Source organism: Zea mays, chromosome 4 (assembly GCF_902167145.1).
Source record: "Zea mays cultivar B73 chromosome 4, Zm-B73-REFERENCE-NAM-5.0, whole genome shotgun sequence".
Lineage (NCBI taxonomy): Eukaryota > Viridiplantae > Streptophyta > Magnoliopsida > Poales > Poaceae > Zea > Zea mays.
In genome coordinates, this window is record NC_050099.1 from 92,944,332 (window position 1) to 92,968,567 (window position 24,236).

General features: G+C 45.7%; 2 protein-coding genes across 13 annotated transcripts in view; one reads left to right on the forward strand and one right to left on the reverse strand.

The window, feature by feature from the left end:
• The first annotated feature begins 20,303 nt into the window (after nt 1-20,303).
• LOC103653514 (uncharacterized) overlaps nt 20,304-24,236 on the forward strand; it is a 70,292-nt gene continuing 66,359 nt past the window's right edge. For 2 of the 12 annotated variants that reach the window (XR_002269138.2, XR_002269139.2), the window contains exons 1-2: nt 20,345-20,465; nt 21,878-21,956. The gene's annotated coding sequence lies outside the window, so the exon portion shown is untranslated. Of the gene's footprint in view, nt 20,621-20,879; nt 20,971-21,641; nt 21,756-21,877; nt 21,957-22,049; nt 22,558-22,639; nt 22,650-24,236 lie in introns of those variants that run through there. The other 10 variants (XR_565524.4, XR_002269135.2, XR_002269136.3 and 7 more) reach the window with 10 other exon arrangements.
• On the reverse strand, nt 20,625-21,642 carry LOC111591355 (beta-glucosidase 31). Its single transcript, XM_023302351.2, has one exon. It carries the CDS (start codon nt 21,075-21,077, stop codon nt 20,625-20,627), a length of 453 nt encoding a protein of 150 aa, XP_023158119.1. The 5' UTR covers nt 21,078-21,642.

The window sequence follows — 24,236 nt, forward strand, 5'->3', positions numbered from 1 at the left end:
TTGTTGATGGCCGAGGCTGCAAGTCCTTCATCATCGGAGTCGGATGAAGAGCAGAAAGAATCCCATTCTTTGCCAAGGTGCGCCTCTCCATTTGCCTTCTTGTAAGCCTTCTTCTTCTCCCTCTTCCCATGCTTTTATTGTTCCTGGTCATTGGTATTATCGGGGCATTGCGCTATAAAATGACCAGTCTTACCGCATTTAAAACAAGAGCGCTTTCCCTTTGCTTTGCTCTTGTTGGGATACTCCTTGCGTCCTTTTAGCGCGGTCTTGAAGCGCTTGATGATTAGAGCCATCTCATCTTTGTTTAGCTCGGCAGCCTCAACTTGTGCCACCTTGCTTGGTAGCGCCTCCTTGCTGCTTGTTGCCTTGAGCGCAACGGGTTGTGGCTCATAGATGGGCATTGGGTCGTTTAATGCATCATCAACATACCTTGCCTCCTTGACCATCATGCGCCCGCTCACAAATTTTCCGAGGATCTCCTCGAGCGTCATCTTTGTGTACCTGGGATTTTCACGGATGAGGTTCACAAGATGAGGGTCAATAACAGTAAAAGACCTAAGCATAAGTCAGACGACGTCGTGGTCCGTCCATCTTGTGCTCCCATAGCTCCTAATCCTGTTGACCAGGGTCTTGAGCCTGTTGTACGTTTGTGTTGGCTCCTCTCCCCTGATCATCACAAACCTTCCCAACTCTCCTTCCACCAACTCCATTTTGGTGATCATGGTGGCGTCGTTTCCCTTATGTGATATTTTGAGGGTGTCCCAGATTTGCTTGGCGTTGTCCAAGCCGCTCACCTTGTTGTATTCGTCCCTGCACAAGGATGCTAGCAAAACAGTGGTAGCTTGTGCATTCTTATGAATTTACTCATTAATAAATACAGGGTTATCTGTACTATCAAAGTGCATTCCATTTTCAACTATCTCCCAAATACTAGGATGGAGAGAAAATAAGTGACTACGCATTTTGTGACTCCAAAAAGAGTAGTCCTCTCCATCAAAGTGTGGAGGTTTACCAAGTGGAATTGAAAGCAAATGAGCATTGGAATTGAATGGAATACGAGAATAATCAAATGAATAATTTGAATTAACTGGTTTCTTTTTAGATGAGTCATCGTCGTCGTCGTCTCTTGGTGAAGAAGAAGATTCATCGCTGTCGTAGTAGACGATCTTCTTGATGCGCCTCTTCTTCTTCCCATCCTTCTTCTTATGACTCGAGCCATAGTCAGTGGGCTTGTCGTCCCTTGGATCGTTGAAGAGGGACTCCTTCTCCTTGTCATTGACCACCATCCCCTTTCCCTTAGGATCCATCTCTTCGGGCGATTAGTTCCTTACGTGAAGAGAACGGCTCCGATACCAATTGAGAGCACCTAGAGGGGGGTGAATAGGTGATCCTATAAAATTCAATACTAAATAGCCACATGCTTGGTTATAAAGTTGTTAGTGCAATAGAACCAAGTGGCTATAGAGCGAGCTCTTGTGTATCACAATAATCACAGAGAAAGACAACACAAGAGACACAGTGGTTTATCCTGTGGTTCGGCCAAGTAAAACACTTGCCTACCTCCACGTTGTGGCGTCCCAATGGACGAGGGTTGCACTCAACCCCTTTCAAGTGATCTGATGATCAACTTGAATACCACAGAATTCTTCCTTATAGTTTTCTTCCCGTTTGTGAGGAATCTCCACAAGTTGGAGCCTCTCGCCCTTACAAGATTGATCACAAAGAAAGCATAGAGTAAGGTTGGGAAGAGCAACACACACTAGAATTAAATTCACACTGCAAACACGGACACAAGTGAGAAAATGAGCACACAAAACACGCGCGGGGAGTTTACAACTCGAAAAGTGCTCCAATCTCAAGAGCGATGAACGATTGCGTGAAAGTGAGGACTAGAAGTCTTGGAATGCTTAAAGTGTGTTTTTTACTCCTCCATGCGCCTAGGGGTCCCTTTTATAGCTCCAAGGCAGCTAGGAGCCGTTGGAGGCCAACAAGGAAGGCTATCCTTGCCTTCTATCGGGTGGTGCACCGGACAGTCCGGTGCACCACCGAACAGTCACTGTAGCATGTCCGGTGCGGATCTCCTTCCTAATTTGGCGTAGATGACCGTTGCAGCGCCGTGGCAGTTGGCGCACCGGACACTGTCCGGTGCACACCGGACAGTCCGGTGCCCCCTGCCGACCGTTGGCGCGGGCCACGCGTCGCCCGCGGATTGCGTGGCCGACCATTGCACTGGCGGCCGTTGGCTCACCAGACAGTCCAGTGAATTATAGCCGTACGCCACCAAATTTTCCCGAGAGCGGCCTGTTCGCCGGAGTTCAGCCTGGCGCACCAGACACTGTCCGGTGCACCACCGGACAGTCCGGTGTGCCAGACCAAGCTGAGTCTTGGCTGTACCAAGCCAAGACTTTTGCATCTCTTTTCTTTTCATCTTTTGTCTATTTTTAGCACTTAGACAAAATATGTTAGTACTCAAAACAATGTACTAAGTCTAGAAATGTACCTTGTTACATGATTTGCACCCTTTTCTTGTTTGGCACATAATATCTTACTCACTTATGTGTTGGACATTTAATCACCAAAACATTATGGAAATGGCCCAAGGGCACATTTCCCTTTCAACTATGTGCATAGATCCTCAATTCAGTCCTAGGTGTTAGCAGACTTCATCGTTGATTGGACGCCAGGGGCTCATGAAGAAGAAATAGACAAAGACGCCGAAGCTTGGACAGTGTTCTGCGATGGTTCTTGGGGAACCTTCGGTGCCGGAGCGGCTGTAGTCCTAGTGGCACCTTCAAAGGTCAAAACATGTTATGCAGCCATGCTTGACTTCAGTTGTACAACTAATATTGCTGAGTACGAAGCACTTCTGTTGGGGTTTGGAAGTTAAGGGCAATGGGAATAAGAAGGGCCATCCTCAAAACTGATTCTCAAGTCATTTCTTGCCATGTAGAGAAAAGTAGCAAGGCAAGAGATCCGAGGCTTGAAAAATATCTGGATACAGTTCAAAGGTTGGAGGCTTCTTTCGGAGGTTTTTCTGTCAAGAATATTCCAAGAGGTGAAAATGAGCATGCAGATTTGCTAGCCAAATTGGCGGCTTAGGGGCTCCCTCTACTTTCGGAAGTATTTTTTGAAACAATAAAGGCACCTTCGGTTGAACTCATGGAGAGAGCAGTGCTTACTATTTCTCCAGTACATAGTGAAGATTGGAGGACTGAAATTATATCTTTCCTCCAAGGTAATTGCCTTTCAGATGACGAAGCTTATAATAAGAGAATGGAGGCAAGGACAAGACCGTATGTGATAATAGAAGGGGAATTATATAAACATGGAGTCTGTTCTCCACTTCTCAAGTGTTTATCAAGGGCTGAAGGTGTTGAGTTAATGAAGGAGATACACACAGGTCTGTGTGGATCTCACATTGGGTCTAGGCCCTTTATGGGAAAAGTGTTTAGACAAGGATTTTACTTGCCGAAGGTAGCTTCGGATGTAGCAGAACTAGTTCAAAATGTGAAAATTGTCAAAAATGTGCAAGAGACCAGAAACAACCTTCATCTCTCACTCAGCTAATACAGCCCACCTGGCCGTTGCAAAGGTGGGGCCTGGATTTGCTAGGCCCACTTCCACCAGCGCAAGGCAATTTAAGATATGTTGTGGTGGCTATAGAATATTTTTCTAAGTGCATTGAAGCGAAGCCTTTGGCTACAATAACTTCGGTCACAGTCCAGAAATTCTTCTGGCAAACCATTGTTTGTCGCTTCGGGGTGCCGAAGGCTATAACTGTGGACAATGGAACACAGTTCGATGCCAAAACTTTCAAGGAATTCTATGATCAGATTGGCACGAAGATTCATTTTGCATCAGTCAGGCATCCAGAGTCAAACGGACTTGTCAAAAGAGCAAATGGTATTATAATGACGGGAATAATGAAGCTAATCTTCAATCAGCCAAGAGGAAAGTGGCTAGATGAGTTGATTAAAGTGGTGTCGAGCCACAATACAACCATATCAAGATCAACAGGTTTTACACTGTTGAAATTATTATTTGGCGACGAAGCTATAACCCCAGAAGAAGCTAAAGCGGGGTCAATAAGAACAGCAGCTTCGGCAGAGGACGAAGCTGATTATCACATGGCAAAAGATACCATAGAAGGGACCAGACTTCAGGCTATGGAGAATATCAATAAATATCAAGCCGAAACAATAAAATGGCGTAATAGAAAAGTTCGGTTGAAAAATATTAAACCAGGGCATTTGGTGCTTCGGAGAGTGGCTAATCCGGACATAGTAGGCAAACTACAGCTGAAGTGGGAAGGACCTTTTCTGGTGGTATCTTCGTCATGGCCCGGTTCTTACAGATTGAAGGATATGGACGGCAATGACATTCCTAGATCTTGGAATGCGGATGAGCTTCGATGATATTATGTATAATTTGATGTAATCTTTTTTTCTTTTTTCCTATGGCACCCTTTTCCTTTCCAAAGGGGGAGAAAGGTTTTTAATGGGGCCATAGCTTGTAATTTTTCTTTTCTTATTCAGCTCTACGAGAGCAAAATCCCCCAAAAAGAATGTAAAATGTAACATCTGAGCATGCACTATCGAGTGCAGAAAAAGAAAAAAAACCAGGGAGAAGCTCAAAAGTCGTCCCTAAGGGGATGCAGAGCAGGACGAAGCAACAAAAAGTCGTTCCCAAGGGAGCGCAGCGTAAGTTTTCTGCTCAAAAGTCGTTCCTAAGGGAATGCAGAGCCAATACCGCTGAAATATAAGGCGAATAAGTTCAAAAGACGTTCCTAAGGGGATGCAGAATTTATACCATCGAAATAGAAGGCGAAGAAGTTCAAACGACGTTCCTAAGGGGATGCAGAACTTACACCGAAAAGTCAATGGTGAACACCGAAAAATAAACGGTGAAGAAGACTCCAAAGTCGTTCCTAAGGGGATGCAGAGTCTGGGTGTGGCTTCGTAAGAGTGTGTTTGGCATTCATTTGCACATTACATCGCATCATTCATTGCATTCATACACATTCATTTAGACATTTGTAGGATCATCATCATCATATCATAGTGTACAGACAGTTGCTTCGGCTCTAATGACAAGGCTTCAATGAGTACAAAAGAAGCAAATTTTACGCTTCGTTGTGTACAAAAAGAAGGGAAGGTGTTTTTCTCCTTCGGCTCAAAAAATACAAGTTTCGTCCACATCAAAGCAGTTCATACATGGATGGAAAGGTAAAAATATATTACAAGGTATGGACAAATTTACAGAGTAGTGTTTGATTCCTAAATTACAGTGTCTTTTACAAGGTTAATTCAAAAATTTCTCTAGAGCTTTTTCACAGCAGCGTCTTCAGCTTCATCACTTCATCACTATCCGCAAAGCTTCGGATCATTGCTCTTCGGCTTCGGCATCCAGTACATAACGAAGCGGTATAAGGTAAACACATATCTCAAGAACAAGGTAAGCAATAGGTACAAGTGTATTACCGGCTTGAGATGACTTTGAGCTTCGTCACCAGCTAAGTCTCGCCCACCCTTCCTCCAGATTTGAGTTATGAATCTATTTCCAATGCTTTGTGCTAGACTAGGGATGTCAGTTAAATTTGCTAGTGACAGGCTGAAGTTTGGCCTGTTCACGATCTTCCCATGCGTGCAACCAATTTTCATGAAACCCATGCGTGCAACCAATTTTCATGAAAGCAACAGCTGTGCCCCGAGAAGCTAGCAGGGCACAGAAGTCACCGTGCCCAGCTATAACTTCGTCAAGAGCATCAACTTCGCCCTCAATATGATCCAAGGTGCCTGACAGGTCTTCAACTGAAGGTTCAAATTTTTCAGAACTGGCTCCAACTGAGTTAAAGACCTGCTTTAGTCGTTGCACGCACCGGTTGCCGAAGTCTGGACATTTATCCTGAAGTTCCTTCAATGATTTCTGCAAATTCGCACTCTTTTCGACTTCAGCTTCAAACTTCACATCAAAATTCTTCTTTTCTTGTTCGAAGTTTTCTGACTTCATGAGGAGTTTACTGTTTAATCTGGCAATTTTGACTTGGCCTTCTGCTAGTGAACCCTCCATTGTTTGGAGAACAAAATCTTTCTTTTCAAGGGTAGCTTCATGATCATTGATTTTGCTCTCTAAGCCTTCAATTATAACCTCATTTTTCTTATCTTCGAGGTCCTGTTGCATCCTCAAGGCTTTACTTAGTAGCATACTCTGTGCAAAGCAACCTTCATCAGAAAACACCTTCGTCGTAAAAACAATGAAAAGCCGAAGAAAAAATTTTACCTTGAAATTAGAATAGAATAAACTACCGACGATATGCTGTCGTCGGTAGCGGCTGATGTCAGCCTCAAGCTTCGGGAAACCAACACTCTTCGACAGAGTGCTGATAACCTTCGCTCCAGTTTGGTCTCGGATGCATCCTAAGCTTTCTTCGTTAATGACGCCGAAGAGCAACGCTCCTGGCTTGTAGCCACAAGATATGGCATATTCTTGCAGCTCTTCTTTTTCAGTCTTAGATAACTCTTGACCAATTATGTTTTGAAAGTTGAAGTCTTTTTCCTCCGAAATATCTTTGGTGATCTCTTTCCCTTTTCCAGGCATTGTAGCCAGAGTTTCTTCGGCAGCTGCACCTGCTTCTTCCGCGACCATATCCAAGAGCATTTTATCAATATCAGAAAGTGTGCTCTCTAGATTCGTGGCTTTGGTCGTTGCAGCTTCAGCAGTTATAGTTTCGGTGGGAGCAGCTTCAGTAGATGTAGCAGCTTCGGCAGCTGGTGTTATTTTTGATGATGAGGCCGGCAGTGGCGTTTCATCAATAGCTTCAATTACAGTAATAATCCTCCACCTTTTTGGCCCAGCATTCTTTGCTGCCGAAGGCTCCTCCTTCTTCTGTAAAAGCTTCGTCAGATGCGGCCCCAGTGGACTTAGCTTGATAGGTAAGGATTTGGTCATTACCTTTACAATTTCTTCTATGTTAGCAGCAGAAGGTGTTGAAGGAGTCTCTTCCTCTATCTCAGTTGTTTTTGGCTTCGGAGCCACAACCTTCCTCTTCTTCGGAGCAGCCACCTTCGGTTCAGGGCTGGATTTTCTCTTTTTCAGAGTTTCTTCATCTTCTTTCACCATCCTAGCAGCTTGTCTGCTCAGAACATTGACAATCATTTTTCTCTTTTGCCCTTCGGCACCCTTGTTCTATCGCTCATAGTTGGGATTGTGGCAGAACCACCCGAATTATTCCAGCTTAAGTGCCTAAGTCACGCCTCAGGGGCTGCAACACACTTAAATCGGAATAACCCGTCAGTCCTTCAGATCTAGTCTGATAGAGCCACTTAACCAGGATCAAATTCCACAATCTCACTCGAAGGTGAGTCACAGAAGAAATACAATAAAACAGGAAACCTCAAATTAAGTGCTCAATTATTACATAGATCAGAGTTTTTGAGTAGCAAATAAGAGTTCTCAAAATAAAATGCAGCGGATAATCGATGTCGTCGATAATGAGGAAATGGGCAAGGCCTAGCCCACTACTCCTCGTGCTCCTCTCCTGCCGGAGCAGCATCCCACTCGACCGTCCAACCCGGTGGCAGGGTGGTAGGCCAAGTCACACCATCAACCATTTCCTGAATTGTACCTGCAAAAATTATGCGACAAGCAAGGCTGGGTATACTAATACTCAGCTAGACTTACCCGGTGTGAGGAGTCTACTCCTCTACCTCTAGACTATGCAGCTGTTTGGCTAAAGGGTTGGGTTTGCCAAAAGCACTAGCTGTTTCTAAAATTTACTTTTAGCTTTTCAAATTCTAACATCATTATCTTAGCTAGGTTCACTCCTTCTAAGCATACATAGTAACAAGCATTTAGTTTAATCAACAAATTATCTCATGTAACCTCATTTCACTTCTTACTCGATGCAGTACAAGGGGTCAAGCAGTCTCATTAGCTGCGAGAAGCAGACGATTCGAATCGAGTTTTAACCTTGCAAGGTAAACCTAAACACACGACATGTCAGGGTACTCCGACCCTGCACATGACAACCGTCCCCATCGATTCCCCGTTCGCGTCTAGGCCTCACCGCCTTGGCATACAAGGCTCCACTGACCCCGGCTGCCGCCGTGCAGTGACCACACTTGTACCCACCATAGCTAGCATGGGAGACCCAGTCTCAGGTCGCATGAGGGATAAAGTCCACGCCCGGCTTCACTCAGGTACTAGGTTTATCGGTTACCATTTTTCCCGACATGTGCTTAGTACGTTCAAACGCTTGACTCAGGTATCCATACATTAATCCTTAATTCCTTTTTTCCCGTCTCATGGTCAAGGCATCCTCCCTGGATCCAAGTCCATAGACTAACATAGATCCCGTTATCGAGATGAATACAATCAATTCCTGACATCGCGCGAGTGCTAGAAAAATCACTCGACTTCTACTGAGATCCTGATTAGCAAGTAGCTACTCGACCTAGCATACTAGTATTCATCTCAAAAAGGAATCCTAAGTTCATGCAACTAGAGGTTTCAAGCAACTCCTACACTTAAGTGCACATTACAATCCTACAAGCATTAAGTGTAGTAAAGTAGCATATAATAATACGGTTATGCATATAAACCGGGGCTTGCCTTCAATAGCTGGGGCTACAGGGAGATCCTCGATAGCAGCCTCGGGAGCTTGCTCCTAGTCCTCCTCTTGGACAGTTCCTTGCTCAGGGATGAGCACGTACTCTCCGTCGGCGAGATTACAATCTAATGAATGCAATGCGTAAGATATATGCATGATATGATATGTGCTTTAGTAGTTTCAACTTTTGATGTTGTATGGTCTACTTGAGTTAGATAGAGTTAAACCTTACTTATGTGAGACTTTTGGGTGGTATACTTGGTAAATTGGATCAAACTCAGCTAAGTTAAGCGGTAGGTTTATTTTTGGGGTTCCACTGAATTCTTTTAAAGTATTAGTGAGAATTGACAAGAATTCAAGTTGGACTTATTGGAGTGAGGTTTATTTCTTCTTTCTTTTTCTTTATTCCCCTTAAGTTTTTGGAGTGGATTTGAACTACAAGTTGCCTTAATGAAATACCAAAAATTATGTAGAAATTACAGTGGCTTATTACTGGTGTATAGTTCTCTGTCTCAAAATTTGGGGATCAGAAAGAGAATAGCTTTCTCTGGACAAAATTACCAAATTTTAGGGCAGAGGGGGTGATTTGAACTACAACTACCATATAATAGTAGGTAATTCCCTAAAACTTATTTTTGCTGGCATTTAGGTGTTATAACATGACTTGGCACAAAATTCTAGCCATTAATACTTATTAGTTATTTTACTAGGATTTTCTAAAGTTTCTAGCCAAAGGGGTGCTTTCTACTACCACTATATTTGAAAAATATCAAACAACAGATTTCTGCTTTTTCCTAGCTTCTATTTTGCGCAAGAGCAATCATTCTGAAGTTTGGCATCTTTTTGCTTAAGGGAAGGGGTGGTATGCATTAATTGGATTAAATGGCCTTTCTTATAAAATATTAGCAATAGGTATTATTTTGCATCTTTTTAATGGGTTTGCATTTTTCTCTGGTGGCCTATCTCATCATTGACCTAGCAAAATTTTATTTGCCCATTATTGTATTATTATGGGTTATTCATGATTTAATTTGAATATGACTCATTATCATATTATATTTATTTACCCTACTTAAAATGATGGGCTGGGGTGTTTATTATTTTTGCAGTGGGGTTCTGGTGGTTACAAGTCCACTCGATTTTTATTATCAACTTTGGGTCTGGTTTTGTAATTCTAATAATTGATTTCTAGTTGGAATAATGCTAAATAACACATTTCACTTTAAAACTGATCTGGACTAGAGGTCCCTTTATTTTTCCTAGATTCTCTGTTACTTAAGCAAACTAGGAAAAATAATTTCACTCACTGTTCATTAATTTCTAATGCCTTTCTGTTTTTCTTAAGTTTTGGGCAGAAATGGCTTTTAATGGATATCTACACTAAATTTTTCAATACTGGGGTTCTTACTATTTTTAAACAGTGCTTAAATGGGGTTTGAACATCTACAATTTTTCTTAGGTTCAGCACAGAAGCAAAAGTAATTTTCCTTAATTAAACAAGGTTTGGCCAGTTTCTGTTTTTAATTTAAACTCTAATAATTAGAACAAAAAGCATAGGGTTCATTATTTTTAAATGATAGCTCATATTATTCAGGATCTAGCAAAATTAGTTTGACAACTTTTGCTTAAAAATTCATCAAGTTATGAATTTTCTAAGTTCTCTATTTATTAAAAAGATTAAACAGAATTGATTAAATGGAAAACTACTTTGCAACGGGGTCCCTAGCGGGTGTTTTAAGTTTTCCTTACAGACTAGTCCCTGGCCTACTATTCAAATGAGTCACTGACATCTCAGAAAACCCACTGGGTTCTTCTAATCCTAACCTGAGGTCCTTCCCCCAATTTAAACAGTACCCGCGGCGGAAGAAAGGGCGGAGGGGCTTACCGGCGGCGAGATTGCTCTGGTGAGGTGGCCGAGGGTGTAGGGGAGGTCCTGACGGTCACGACGATGTGCGGGTCGCCGTCGGGGATGGTCAGAGTCGGCCGGTCCGCGTGTGCAGGCAGGGGAGCTCGTCGGCGGCGAGGAGTCCGGCCTATCCAGGGCGAAATTGACCAATCAAACAGGTCAGAGAGCTTCACTTGGGATCAAGGAAGGGGTGTGCACGAGGAATTGAAGAATGGCTCACCGGAGAGCTCGGTCCACGCGCGGGGGCGGGCGACCGAAGTCCGGCGAGGGCGATCTTGGCCTTCTGGTGAAGTTCTACCGGGTCCGAGGGCTGGGAAAGCTTCACAAGCTAATGGTGAAGCTAACCGAGCGGCTGGAGCGGCTTGGAAGTGACTGGAGTGGGCTGGCCACGGTGGCCGAGGCTCTGGCGGCAATGGCGGGCGGAAAAGAGCTCGCCAGAGCTAAGGAGGGGCGTCTAGCCGGCGAAGGTGAGAGCAGGGTGAAGTTAGGCGCGCCCGGGGAGGCTTTATAGGCGCGGGCGAGCACGGCCGAGGGTAAGGGCGCGTGGCGAACTTGACTAAACGCTGGGGCGAGCGCGCGCGGGTTGGGTGAGCGCCGGCGTGCCGACCAGGGCCGAACACGTGTGCTCGTTCGTTCTGCCCAAGTTCTGGCGCGTGTGGTCACTCATCCGAGCCTGCTCTCGCCTTGGTCAGTGCACAAAACCTCTTCTCCTCCCTATAAGCTACCGATCTTGTGTGGGGGTCATAGGATTTTGCCTACTGGTTTCAGAGATTTGGAGCCCGGAAATCCGGTCTGTCTCTCTGCTCAAACCCGAGGCAAATCCAGGGTTTTGTCGTGTCTAGGGCTCGCGTCCCAATGCCATCTTCTGGCATGCGACAGAGGGGTTAGTTATGCACATTTTTGTCAATGGGGCTATTAGGATTTGAGTTAGGGATCAAGGTGAACATGCTTGATCTTTGGCTCAAGGTCTGAAATTCAGAATTCTGAATTTCAGAATTCCCTAATGAAATCCCATTTGAGAGGCTTGTTTAGAGTTTTATTTAATTTATTTTGGCCAAGCTTCCTTAATCTTTATTGTTGCTTATTAAATATACTTCAATGTTTATAATTGGCCCAAGCCATGATTCTAAATTTTTCACTCTTTTCCCCATTTTCTTGAATTTTGTTCATAGGGCTCAATTAGGGTTTTTGTTGGGGTTGCACATTTTGCCTTTTTGAAAAACCCATTTGTTTTGATCCTGATACTTTTTAAGTATAAGCTTAGTGGGTTCTTTATTCTTAAATCAACTTGATGTTCATGCTCAATTTTGGTTCACATAAGATGATGGTTCTTGGGTTAGCACTTGAGAGAAACCCTAGGTGACACTGGGGTGTCACAGGGATATTCAAAGTTCAAGGCATCCATTACTCGGTTCATCCTTCGTTTTGGTTGGGTGCCGAAGGCTGCAGTCATCAGCTGATCTTCTTTTTTAGTGTAATTACCCAAAATTTCGTTGCACATAGTTTCTATCATTTCTAACCATTCTTGGCATGGCCCTTTGAATTGTTTCTCAAATTTGAACTGATAAGGCAGTCGCACAAGTTCATTCTTTTCCTTTGTCCCTTTTAGCTTCGGCATATTCCATTCACTCAGCGTCGGGAACACCTTATAGGCCAGATATTCTTGGACTAGATCTCTGGTGCTGATCTGCTCGGCTACCACCCTAAATTCTGCCACAGCTTGTTGGCACGGTGACCCCGACGTCATGCGGCACAGGGGCCTAGTCAACCTGAAGCTTAAGCTCAGCGGGCTCAGTACTAGCGTCTTTAGCTTCTCCCTCTTCTTTTCATCGGCCTTAACATAGAACCACTCATTTTTCCAACTGGTTGGCCATTTGGTGCGATACCTGACCACCGGAGCCTTCATATCTTTGCGGTAAGCGAAGTTGTAACAACCAAAATTATCATGAAGCCCATCTTCTCTGGCCTTCGTCTGATAATGAAGCCCATGCACTCAGCAAAAAGCTTCGACATTCGGGTCTATTCCTTGGCTTCGGAGTGCCCAGATGAAGACGCTGAGCCTAACGATAGGGTTAGGAGTCAGCTGATGAAGATAGATTTCGTAATTTTCCAAAATTTCCCCAATTATCTCGTTCAAAGGAAACCTCAATCCCGCTCTGAAGAAACTCCTGAAAACTACCACCTCATCATTTTCCAGTGGCAGAGTGGTTTCTTCCTCGGCAAAACGAATCAGCTTCTTCTCAGCTTCTCCGAAGTAGCCTAGCTTTATCATCATGGGCATATCAGCCTCAGAAACAGTAGATTTTCCAAAGTCCAAGTGGCTGGGTTTGGCTGGCATAAGAGTTTTATAATCTTCCTCTTCTTCATCAACATCATCTTCTTCAACATCAGCCTGTTCAGCTTCGGCAGCAGGTGCACCTTCGTTAGTAGCTCCCTCTGTCACAACCAGTCCTGATTGTCTCATCACTTCAGAGATTGGGGCAGTCTCTGTGGCTTCGGTCTCCTCTCCGTCATGGGTCACCCTAGCAGTTGAACGTACTCTGGCCATCAGGTGTTGAATTCCTTGCAGTTCTTACGAACATTGATGATTTTTACAGTTTTGACGAAGCTCCCTCATATGCCGAAGCTAGATCAAAATGATGCTTTGCTTGAGAATGCGATGAGAAAGCTTCGACTGTGGTTAAAATTTTCAGCGGCACAACAGTGCAATGGAAATGAATGTTGTGGTAACTTCACATCTACCTGTCTGTTTATATAGTGCTGCAGGTGTGAAGGTGAATCGTCAAGTCGCCCGCACTCGCTCAACAGTCACCCGCGCCCACTGAACGGTGGACCATGGCGCGTGGGAGATTAATCGCCAGATCGCGCGTACCCGCCGCATGGTGGGGCCACCTTGCGCTCAGAATATTTTAATCGTTTCTCGACAATGAGCTCAGGGAAGGTGTTTTTTTGGACCTTCGACATTCCGAAGCCTAGGACAATTTTTCACGGATCAAGCTCGTTACGAAAAACGATCTAGCACCGCGAAGGGGCTACTGTTAGGGTCTGCTTCATCGCCGAAGGTCCTATAAGAAGAAACACCTTCGGAAGATCAGCACATAAATAACGCCGAAGCTACCTTTGAGGGAACTTCGGTATAATGACATGCCTTGAGACGAAGGGTTGCACAGACTTAAAGATGAAAAGACAGATCAGCCCATGATAATTTGTGTTATGATTGTAATCGGTTGTAAAGCATATAAATGTAATTTCACATAGGTTGCGCCATGTGCCTATAAATAGATAAGCAGTACCCCGTACTGTTCACGCTGACTTGTACTCGCTTGTGCATCACACTTGTATTTTCTGTGTTCTGTCAAGCCGAAGGTACAAATGTAATTCAATATTGCTCTTATTCATTCATAATTATATAATAAAAGACATATTATGATTTGATATAATTATTCATGTTATTTCCCATTTTTCATATGCTTCGTCCTTCATTGTTAAATACTGTGATTATGAAGGTACGTCCTTCATAACAATCGTCTGAAGATCGTTATATCCTTTGGAAAATAATGCTTCGAAGGACGAAGGACATTAACCATTATCCTATTTTTGTGTTGCCTTGTTCTTAAGTCATACGGTTTGTGTGCCGGACTTCGGGTGCGGAAAGAGCGAACCGCCGCGCGCGCCTGCAGTGCGCCTCCTTGGGGTTGTTGCAGAAGACAACCCCAGTCTATGACACAGGGGCCCGGGTCCACAAGTCATACAGTTTGTGTGCCGGACTTCGGGTGTGGAAAGAGCGAACCGTCGCGCGCGCGCCTGTAGTGCACCTCCTTGGGGCTGCTGCAGAAGACAAAAGGTAAATTTTTAAACCAATGCAGCAGCAACAAGGCGCCCCACGCGTGGCCCGGTGAAACCACCAGGCGTGGGGGCCCGTGGATCAGTCAGCCGCGGGGACAGATATGGCAGTTGGCGTGACCGAAGGTGGATTGACGGTGGGTGCGTCAGCAGACGCGCTAAAACGGCGCGCCAATCATCAATCAGGCCATGTTGTGGCAAAGTACAAGCTTTGGCCCCACCTGCAGGCTCGCATCCTCCCCTGAGGTGGGCCCAGGGGCCACTGTTGGTACCCTAAAACTAGGGTACCCCTTACTACTGTATAAAGACGCAGTACCCACGCGGCTATCTTTAGTCGCGTGGTAAAAGAGCTGTGTGGGACCAGGCCATGACTCGCCCCAGCCTCGGGCGACTACTCTAGGCCAGCAACAGCGCCTGACCCCACCACATGGGCGGGTCCAGAGCCACCACGTGTCCAGAGAAAGTGATATACTCCAAGGCATCAATAGTGAGTCCGGACCCCCATGGGAGAGTGTCGGACCCGTGCTGGACCCCTGTATATACGGTCCAAGCCTCCAAGATTGGCTTGGCCTAGGACCTCCACGTGTGCGAACCGGACCCCTAGAATGGGATCCGGACCCCCGTATGGGATCCGGGCTGCCCACAGTGGGGTCCCAGGGTTCCAGGATAGAACATACCCGGCCCTGGGGTCTAGAGCTGACATGTGTCCAGACCTGGTCTGGTGGGTTCTGGACCTATCCGCATATACTCCTGCTCTCTGCCCAGGCGGAGTCCCGATGCTGCCACGTGGCATACTGCGCGCGGCATAAGCCAACGGGTGGAACCTAGCATGACGCCTCTGGGCTACGTGCGCCTTCGCATTCATTACAGATAAGACGTGCGCTTGTCCATTCCACTGACAGACGGCATGCTCAGTCCACGATACGTAGGCCGTGTAGTTACTCACACATCACCATATCAAGGGCAATGACTCACCATTACTCGTACAAGTTACTTCCTATAATTGCTACATGGACTGCAGCCATCATGACTCCCGCTGATTACTCATGCGTTACTCTGTCAGCATTAGTTATCCACATAATGTATTTCTTCCATTATGCTCATGGGCCCGCTTGTCGAGGCTCAACATCCTTGTATGTACCTCCCTTAAACTATAAAAGGGAAGGCACACAACGTTACAAGGGACACGCTCAATCACCCTCTCAATACTACTTACACACAGTGGAGGTAGGGTATTACACTCCGGCGGCCTAAACCAATATAATCCCTCGTGTCCTCGTCTGTTCATCCCGAATTCACCAAACAGACAACCGCTTAGGCCCCCTCCTCATCTTAGGATTAGGGCGGGTGCGTTCCGCCACCCGGCCGGTGGATTTCCCCGCCGACATATACAATACAAAATAAAATTTATAATTAAATAACTTCACCACATTTTGGTATGATCAAATTAAACAGTTAGCTTGAGAATAACCTTGCCACAAAGTTGGAGTTAAAAAGAAAGGAAATAAGAAAAAATAAAATAAAAGGGAAGCGACTGTGCGCGTGGGCTGAATCCTCCTCGCGCGGCCCACCTACGGATCCCTCCGCGCGGCCCACTAGCTCTATCTCGTGCCGGCCCTTTTCCTGTGCCTTGCCCGACTGGGAACAAGTCAAGGGCTAACTAGCGGGCCCGTGTGGCCAGGATCTCGGCAAGTCACCACGGCGTGGGGCCCACACCGCAACCCCGACTTAGCCGCCATGGATGCAACTACCCCAACAACCTCGGCGACTTTCTGGGGTCCGAGCGCCGCACAACTGACGGACTCCAACGACTGACCGAGGGACCTGCTGACCACGCAGCCGGGTCATCCATGGGTACTTATTCGGCGTGATGCCCCTCCCCTTGCGCACTTGAATCCACCAGCGTCTTCATGAGAACGCCTCGCCATTGTCGCTGACCGAGAAGAAGAAGAGAGAGAAGGGGGGTTAAGAGAGCTGTGTGTGCCGTCGGGGGAGGTTCTCAACTGTAACGTCGGTGTACCGGAATTTTCCCGGCATTGGTGCGCATGTGCGTGTGGCGGGAATCATCGAATCGACGCCGCCATGGGGAGGAAAGCTCCGCCACAACCCAGTGAGTATCCTCAATACCTGTAGCTTATGTTCTCAAGTCGATGGGCTCTTATTTTCGCATGATGCCTGGCGTTGTGGCCCTACTAGCGAATTTCCCTGGCGTGGCACCCTGCCTGCTGGTGCGCTGCCGATGCTTTGTGTGCCGGGGTTTGGGCAGCAGGCGGGAGGTTGACGATGGCACGTCCGCCGTCGGATCTGGAAGGAGTGTGCGAGATTCATCCAAGTGGGGCGATGATCGTTGGCCGTTAGATGACAATCGTAGAGCCACAATCACGCAACAGGTGTACCGGTTCGAGGTTGTGTTCTCCCCGTAGATCTGGGATCCTTCGATACAGATTAGGATTGGCGGCATTAAATTGCGATCTTTGGTTTCTGATCTGGCGGGCAACATCGCCCACTGATTCGATTGGGGAAAAATCTAATCTTGGCGGCCGATAGCTGATCGAACGGCTAGGATGGCTGCATACCCCTTCACCCCAGCGTTTTACATAAGAAACCCTCTGGAGTTAGATAATGAACCTGTCGTCGTGCTCAGTGTGGCTCAGTGTCTTGGGAAGAATTACCCCGAGGCCCCTGCCTTTCTCTGTTTTAGTTCGCGCAGTCCAGAGCCCATTTAAATTGGACAAATGAATTAGAAAATAAATATTTAATATGAAAATAATTACTAGAATTTGTTTAATTCCTAGAAAATTCGTATTAAGTCCAAATTGATCCATTCCAGTTCCTATAATTTTGTAATATTATTGTTTATCACCTAGAGTCTCTGTTTTGACATAAAAAAGTAAGAAAATTAATTTCTCGATTAACCATATATCAAGCACATAAAACCTTTGGAAATTCATAATTTAAAATACATAACTCCAAAATTAATGATTCATGTTCCTATGTTCTTATTTTAATGTGTAAGTTATTATTATGTATTTGTTTACATATTTGGTGTGATGTTAATTTCTCCTTTATGTTGTGTTTGTTTGTATTGTGGCGTGTAGAAGAGCCTGTGACTGAGGATCCTGGTGCCCAGCAGATAAAAGTTGCTGAGCAGGAGCTTATTGAAGGCAAGTTGTGCCCTTGACCACTTTTTACCCAATAATGTTCTTTATAATCATTTGACATGCATCGGCTTAATTTTGATGGGTCCCAATAGGTCACCCTAGACTGTTTATCTCTTTACCATGTTATCCCTGAATCACTTGGATAGTTTTGTTATTGCTTCACATGGTTTTGGATAAATATTTCATTATATCCATGTTCCAATTATTTTGTTATTTTATTTATGTTCATGTCAAGATCATTATATTTTTAATTGGAACATGGAGCTTAACTTGAGAAACACGTGCCACCACAAGGGAGGAATGGGACCCCTTGGCTAACTAATTAGAAAAGCTAGTGGAAGACTATCTTACCCGAAAGGGGCAAGAGCAGTAGGGGAGTTGCATACAGGGAGGTTCTCGGGTTGATTTTGCTGCGATGGCAGTCAGAACGGGGATTCTTGCAAGTGCTCTTCCCATAAACTGTAGCGGGTTTTCGGAAGCTAGTGGAACTTTGTAAAGGCCTCATAGTGGAGCCCTAGCCATTCGCCTCTGTAGTGTCTAAGGGCCTTGCAAACCCTAGCGACATGGGATACACGACTTGTGGGTACAGGGTACAACCTCTGCAGAGTATAAAACTGGTATACTAGCTGAGCTCACGGTCATGAGCAGCTAAGGACTCTCGCATGATTAATTTATGGAACTTAAATTCAATTTGTCATCTGCATTGCATGGGATTATTTATTAATTTTGTTCTATTATTCTTATTATGATTTGGTATTTACTTACATTTAGTAACTGCTAATAAAAATGTGACCAACTTATAAAAGCAATGCCCAACTTCAACCTTTATGTTGTTGATTAGTCTTACACTTCACATGAACTCACACCTTTGGTGAGTTCATACCCACTGGTTTCCCCACAACTTGTTGAGCTATGATCATGTGTGAGCTCACCCTTGCTGTCTCACAGCCCCCACAGGAGAAGAACATGTGGTTCAGGAGGAGCCACACAACGAGGAGTTTGATCTGATCTAGGTGGCGTCTCCTAGTTGACTTTATGGCGCCAAGGATGATCCTTAGTTCGATTTATATTTATCTTTTATTTTGTAAGACTTCTGCAATGTAATAAGTACTCTGATGGTATTGTGACATTTATCTCTATACACTCTATTATTATATATGTTGTCTTCTATGGCGCATGTATGAGATGCACCCGGCTTTGTTCCTTAAATCTGGGTGTGACAGTTTAATTCTGTCGTACTTTGATAATGATATTTGTTAAGATACTGTGATCTGGATGATGTAACAAAGTTACTCTACTCTCTTTACGCCTTTATTGCATTGTCTTTTGATATATTACACTTGTGATGTCAACATATGTGGAGAAAATGGATCCTGGCACACATATGCTATGCATTCGGTTTTGCCCCCAAAATCGGGTGTGACAATCATCCTAAGAGAAGGTAACATGAATATGGGACCACTTGGTCCTAATGTAGGTTCCTTGGACACCTAGATGCTACACCCTTCATTGAGCTTCTTTCTTCTATTTTTTGTTGCTGGGTTCGAAGCTCGAGCCCATAATAATGGGGAGACTAGGCTTCTCCATGAAAGCTAACGAAGCTTGATGGCTTGCCATGCTTTTCGTCGTGACGAAGCTCGTCGTGGTCATGAGATCACTAGAGGTGGCCGCCAATGTTGGATACTTGATTTCAATCCCCTGAAGGCATTGAAAATTAAGGCAGCACAAGTTAGTAATGGAGACCTTCGTCCTAAGTTTAACACTTATATAGTGTTAAGGCGAAAAATGAAGGCCTTCAGATATAAATGTAAATGGAAGTGATACGTAATAAAATAACACAGTACAATGGTCTATGAGAACTTATCTCTTTTGCCTTAACATTTTCAATACGTCTCCCATTACAATAGATATACAAGCATACATTTGGCTCCTTGACAGAAGAAGGTATGAAGGTTCTTCAAAAGCTAAGCGGCACCAAAGCTATAACCCTCGAAAAAGTATTTTATGCAGGGCACTGTTCATCTATTTATATGGGAGGTGAACCGCCTTTATACATATTTACAATAATATCCATCAAGGTTTTATACACACTATTTACAAACGGTATTAGGGCAATAGCGTATTTTCTCTGTCCTCGGTTATATGGGCTTCGATCGTCATTGTTTTACCAGCTTCCCTTTTGGGTTGCTTCCAAAGTTGTCGACTTCGGTTGTTGTCGTCGTCACTTGCGCACAGACGAAGTTTTTTTGTACACTGCTTTGGATGAAAGCTTTGTATGCAAGTGGAAATGTTTCTGAATATGCGACTTCATAGACCAGAACGCATGAAATACATTAATGATGTCTACTTTGATTCCCTCCCACGCGACCTTGAAGAACTTTTAGTTGAATCCATCTGGCGCCGGGGCGCGGTCACCAGGTATCTCTTGGACCATCTGCCCGTATTCTTCAGAAAAGCAGGCGTAGCAAATCAATGCGTTGTTGCCTGCAGGGCCTATTCCGTAGGATTTCATTCAGTAACTGAAGATGACATCTGGTCGTTTTATCCTTATCATGGTCGTTTTATCCTTATCAGAACTTAACGTACGTCCTTCGTGCTGGAAACATAGTTCATCCTATTCCTGTGACAACCATGTAAGGCTTCGTTCGTTTAAGCCCATCCAGACTGGGATGAGGCTGGATTGTAGCCCAATCCAAGCTATATTCCAAGCCCAGGAAAAAATTAAGATTCTAATTTTTTCGCGTTCGGTTAAGCCCACTGGAATTCAAACCCATAGGTTTGGATTTTTTTTTGCTACAGTGGATCCTAGATCCGAGCCATGACTCCTAGGGTCTGGAAACAAACCATGGAGCCATGACCACTCTGTGACCGAGGGGACCGGCAGCGGCGTAAGGAGTCTTCCTCTCTAACGCTGGCAACGTCGACACCGCTGGCAAGCTTCTCTCCGGTTTGATCCTTTCTCATCTGCTCTCTACCCCTCTCTCTATCTTTCTACGTCCAGTTGCTGCACATCCACATCGGCTCCTAGATCCCGACCACCGCCCTGCTCTCCGACGGCGTCGGCGAGGCCGCGCAGATCTACTGTGAGCTCGCCCGCCTCAGGTTCCTATTCCATCTCGAATTCGGAGTCTTCTCTCGTCCCTATCCCCCTCCAGCACCGCCACAGCCGAAACCTTTGCCCGACAACGCGACAAGCAGCTTCAATCCAGTTCCTTGGAGGTCGCGTTAGAGCGTGGTTGAATCTGACGAAGTTGAAAGACCCCCTCACTCGCGCCGCCTCCTCGTCCGTGAAGGTCGGCAGCCTGGACCCGACGTTCTTCCTCATCACCGGAGGGTAGTCCCCGAACACCATAGGATGCATGAACCATCCGATGTGGAAATCGTCCATCCTTGCGGCTACCGCGACATCGTTGGGAGTCTGAGTCCTAGGATCGTACCACCAACCAAGCAAGGTCAGTCCAATCCGTCCTCCTTGCTCAGCTTGGTACTTGTCTCTGTACAGGGACACTGTACACGCGTGCACAAGCAAGCGGTGGTGCGCCGCTACGTATGGCTCCATGGTGGAGTTGCCTTCCTCGCAGCCGAAGCTGAAGGGGGACGAGCATCGCCGTGGTGGCAGGATTCCTTGATCGTACCCACCGATCGTCTCGACGTTGGGCTCGTTGATGGTGCTCCAGTACTTCACCCTGTCGCCGAAGTTGCTGAAGCACACGTCTGCGTATGCCGTGAAGTCCTCTCTGCGTCATCAAGATTGAAAGTGGCAAGATGAGTACTATCTTAGCTTAGGAGGCCACGGGAACTGTGAAATAAATAAGTACATACATGAATCATCCGATCTTCTGATGATCCGCTGCAACTTTGAAAACTAACGCAGCGCTGTTTGTTAGATAACTCTGGCTAGTCCCTATCATTTGAGTTTCAGTCTGAGCCAAGTTAGTCAGTTAGCTAGTGTTCAGTTAGGCGTCATTTAGTCAGTTAGCGTTCAGCCGGAGGTTGTTCGAGCTGAGCGAATCACATGGAGAAGAGTGACCGTCATTCAGTCAGTTAGAGTCTCTGTGTTTCAGTCTCTGTGTTTTGTTTTCCTAGTATTAATAGAGTTCAGAAAACGCTGTTACTTTTGAGCAGCAACAAAACTCGTCTCTGTCAGTGCGCTCTCTGTTCTTTGTTTCAGTGAGTTCTGAGAGCCGTGAGATCCTGTCGATCTTTGTTTCATCACTGTTGACCCCCAACTCCAACGGTACTGCAACATCAAGGCTGCTTGCTTGTTTCTTTCAAAATTATAAGACTTTATGATATTTGTACATACATAATTTATTTCTTACTGATGCTTATATGAACCAATAATTTATCTATTTTCAGATTGTCCCTGCTCCAGTAAGAGTAGGCGAGGACGAGCCTCCCCCATCTTGGGTGTTGGTGCCTGACCCATTTTCTCAAGGTACTAGCCAAAACCTAAAGAAATTGAATTATATGAACTCCATAACTAGCTTTAGTAATTAATTTTCCTTATGTCTCTTGATGCTACTTTTAGTTTTGCTATGGATATGAGCAATAGAGATCACCTTAGGAGGAGGGAGGAGGATGATGATGACCTCTTCCTTTTGATTCTCCCTTCCCTACATCTCTTGGGCTATCTTGGACGTAGTAAAAAGAAATTGAGGCATACATCAGCGCTGACCGGGGAGGAAAAGGTTCGAGAGCTACTTGAAGGCCATATCAAGAACTGCAGGGTATCATTTAGAATGGAACCTTACATTTTCAAATCCTTGGCCAACTATCTTAGAATGGAAGGATTGGTTAAAGATACAAGAATCAAAGTTGAGGAAAAACTTGGCTTCTTCCTATACATGATTAGCCACAATGCGACATTTGAAGATCTCCAAGTCTTTTTTGGTCATAGCAATGATACATTTCACCGTGTCATCAAACATTTCTTCGACATTGTTATCCCTGGCCTTAGCATGTGGTTCCTAAAGCCTCCTTCCAATCAAGTTCATCCTAAAATTCATGGAGACAACCGATTTTATCCATACTTCAAGGTGACTTCTTTTAACTCTTATGTGTCCATCTTAGAACATCCTCAATATTAGATCTTAGAAGATCGTTTCTTTTTTTTTGCAGAATTGCATAGGTTCTGTCGGTACCCAGAAACTAGGGTACCCCTTACTACTGTGTAAAGACACAGTACCCACGCGGCTTTCTTTAGTCGCGTGGTAAAAGAGCTGTATGTGGGACTAGGCCATAACTCGCCCGAGCATCGAGCGACTACTCTGGGCCAGCAACAGCGCCTGACCCCTCCATATAGGTGGGTCCGGGTCCGCCATGTGTCCAGAGAAAGTGATATACTTCAAGACATCAATAGTGAGTCCGGACCTCCATGGGAAAGTGTCGGACCCCTGTATATACAGACCGGACCTCCAAGTTTGGTCCAGGACCCCCACGTGTACGGACCGGACCCCTAGAATGGGATCCGGACCCCCCCGTATGGGGTCGAGGCCGCCCATAGTAGGGTCCCAAGGTCCTAGGACAGAACACGCCCGAGCTTTAATCAGGGCCAACAGGCAGAACCTAGCATGACGCCTCTGGGCTACGTGCGCCTTCGCATTCATTACGGATAAGGCATGCACCTGTCCATTCCACTGACAGGCGGTGTGCCCAGTTCATAATACGTGGGTCGCGCAATTACTTGCACGTTACTATATCGAGGGCAATAACTCACCATTACTTGTGCGGGTTACTACCTATCAATGCTGCATGGACTGCATCCATCATGACTTCCGCTAATTACTCATGCGTTACTCTGTCAGCATTATTTATTCCCATAATGTATTTCTTCCATTATGCTCCTGGGCCTGCATGTCGGGGCTCAGCATCCTTGTATGTGCCTCTCTTAAACTATAAAATGGAAGGCACACAACGTTACAAGGACACACTCAATCATACTCTCAATACTACTTACACACAGTGGAGGTAGGGTATTACGCTCCAGCGGCCTGAACTACTATAATCCCTCGTGTCCTCATGTGTTCATCCCGAATTTACCAAACAGGCAACCGCTTAGGCCCCCTCCTCATCTTAGAATTAGGGCGGGTGCGTTTTGCCACCCGGCCAGTGGATTTTCCCATCGACATTTGGCGCACCAGGTAGGGGGCTTTTGGCTTGAGGTTTTTCGCTTGTTTTCCTGCTCAACACGATGGTTTAGATCATCGAGCACCGCGACTTGATTCCTGAGGACTTCCTGATGGAGGAAGAGGCAGCATCTTCCATGCCACGAAGTTCCAACTGCCCTGCGACCGATGATGCTGTTATGCACGCTGCGCAGCAGCACACGCATGTGCAGACATCTAGGGCTCCGTCAAGGGCTGCTCCTGGGGCGTTGTCTGCAGCTAGGGAGTTGCTGCGCAACCCCCCAAGTTCCACGGCCTCACCGGGGGCCATGAGGCAGTGGCGTGAAGATGTAGATCCACTCCTCGGCATGGCACATTATGGTTCGGCCAGGCCCAGGCCTCGGTCATTCCGGCGTCAGCGTGAGGTGTCGGCGTCTATGCACTCACCCTCAGTGAGGGGTACACGGACTGACGACCTACGGGTAGAGCTCAACCACAGGTGTGTAGGCGAGGACGCCCGAATCTCTCTGGAGAGGCATGACGACCTACGAGCAGAGCTCAACCGTAGGCGTGCGGGTGAGGATGCTTGGGTCTCTCTGGAGAGGGCGCAT

Bases quoted from the DNA above. Each gene is read 5' to 3' on its own strand.
- LOC111591355 (XM_023302351.2), bottom strand. From the start codon at position 21,077: ATGGAGCCATACGTAGCGGCGCACCACCGCTTGCTTGTGCACGCGTGT.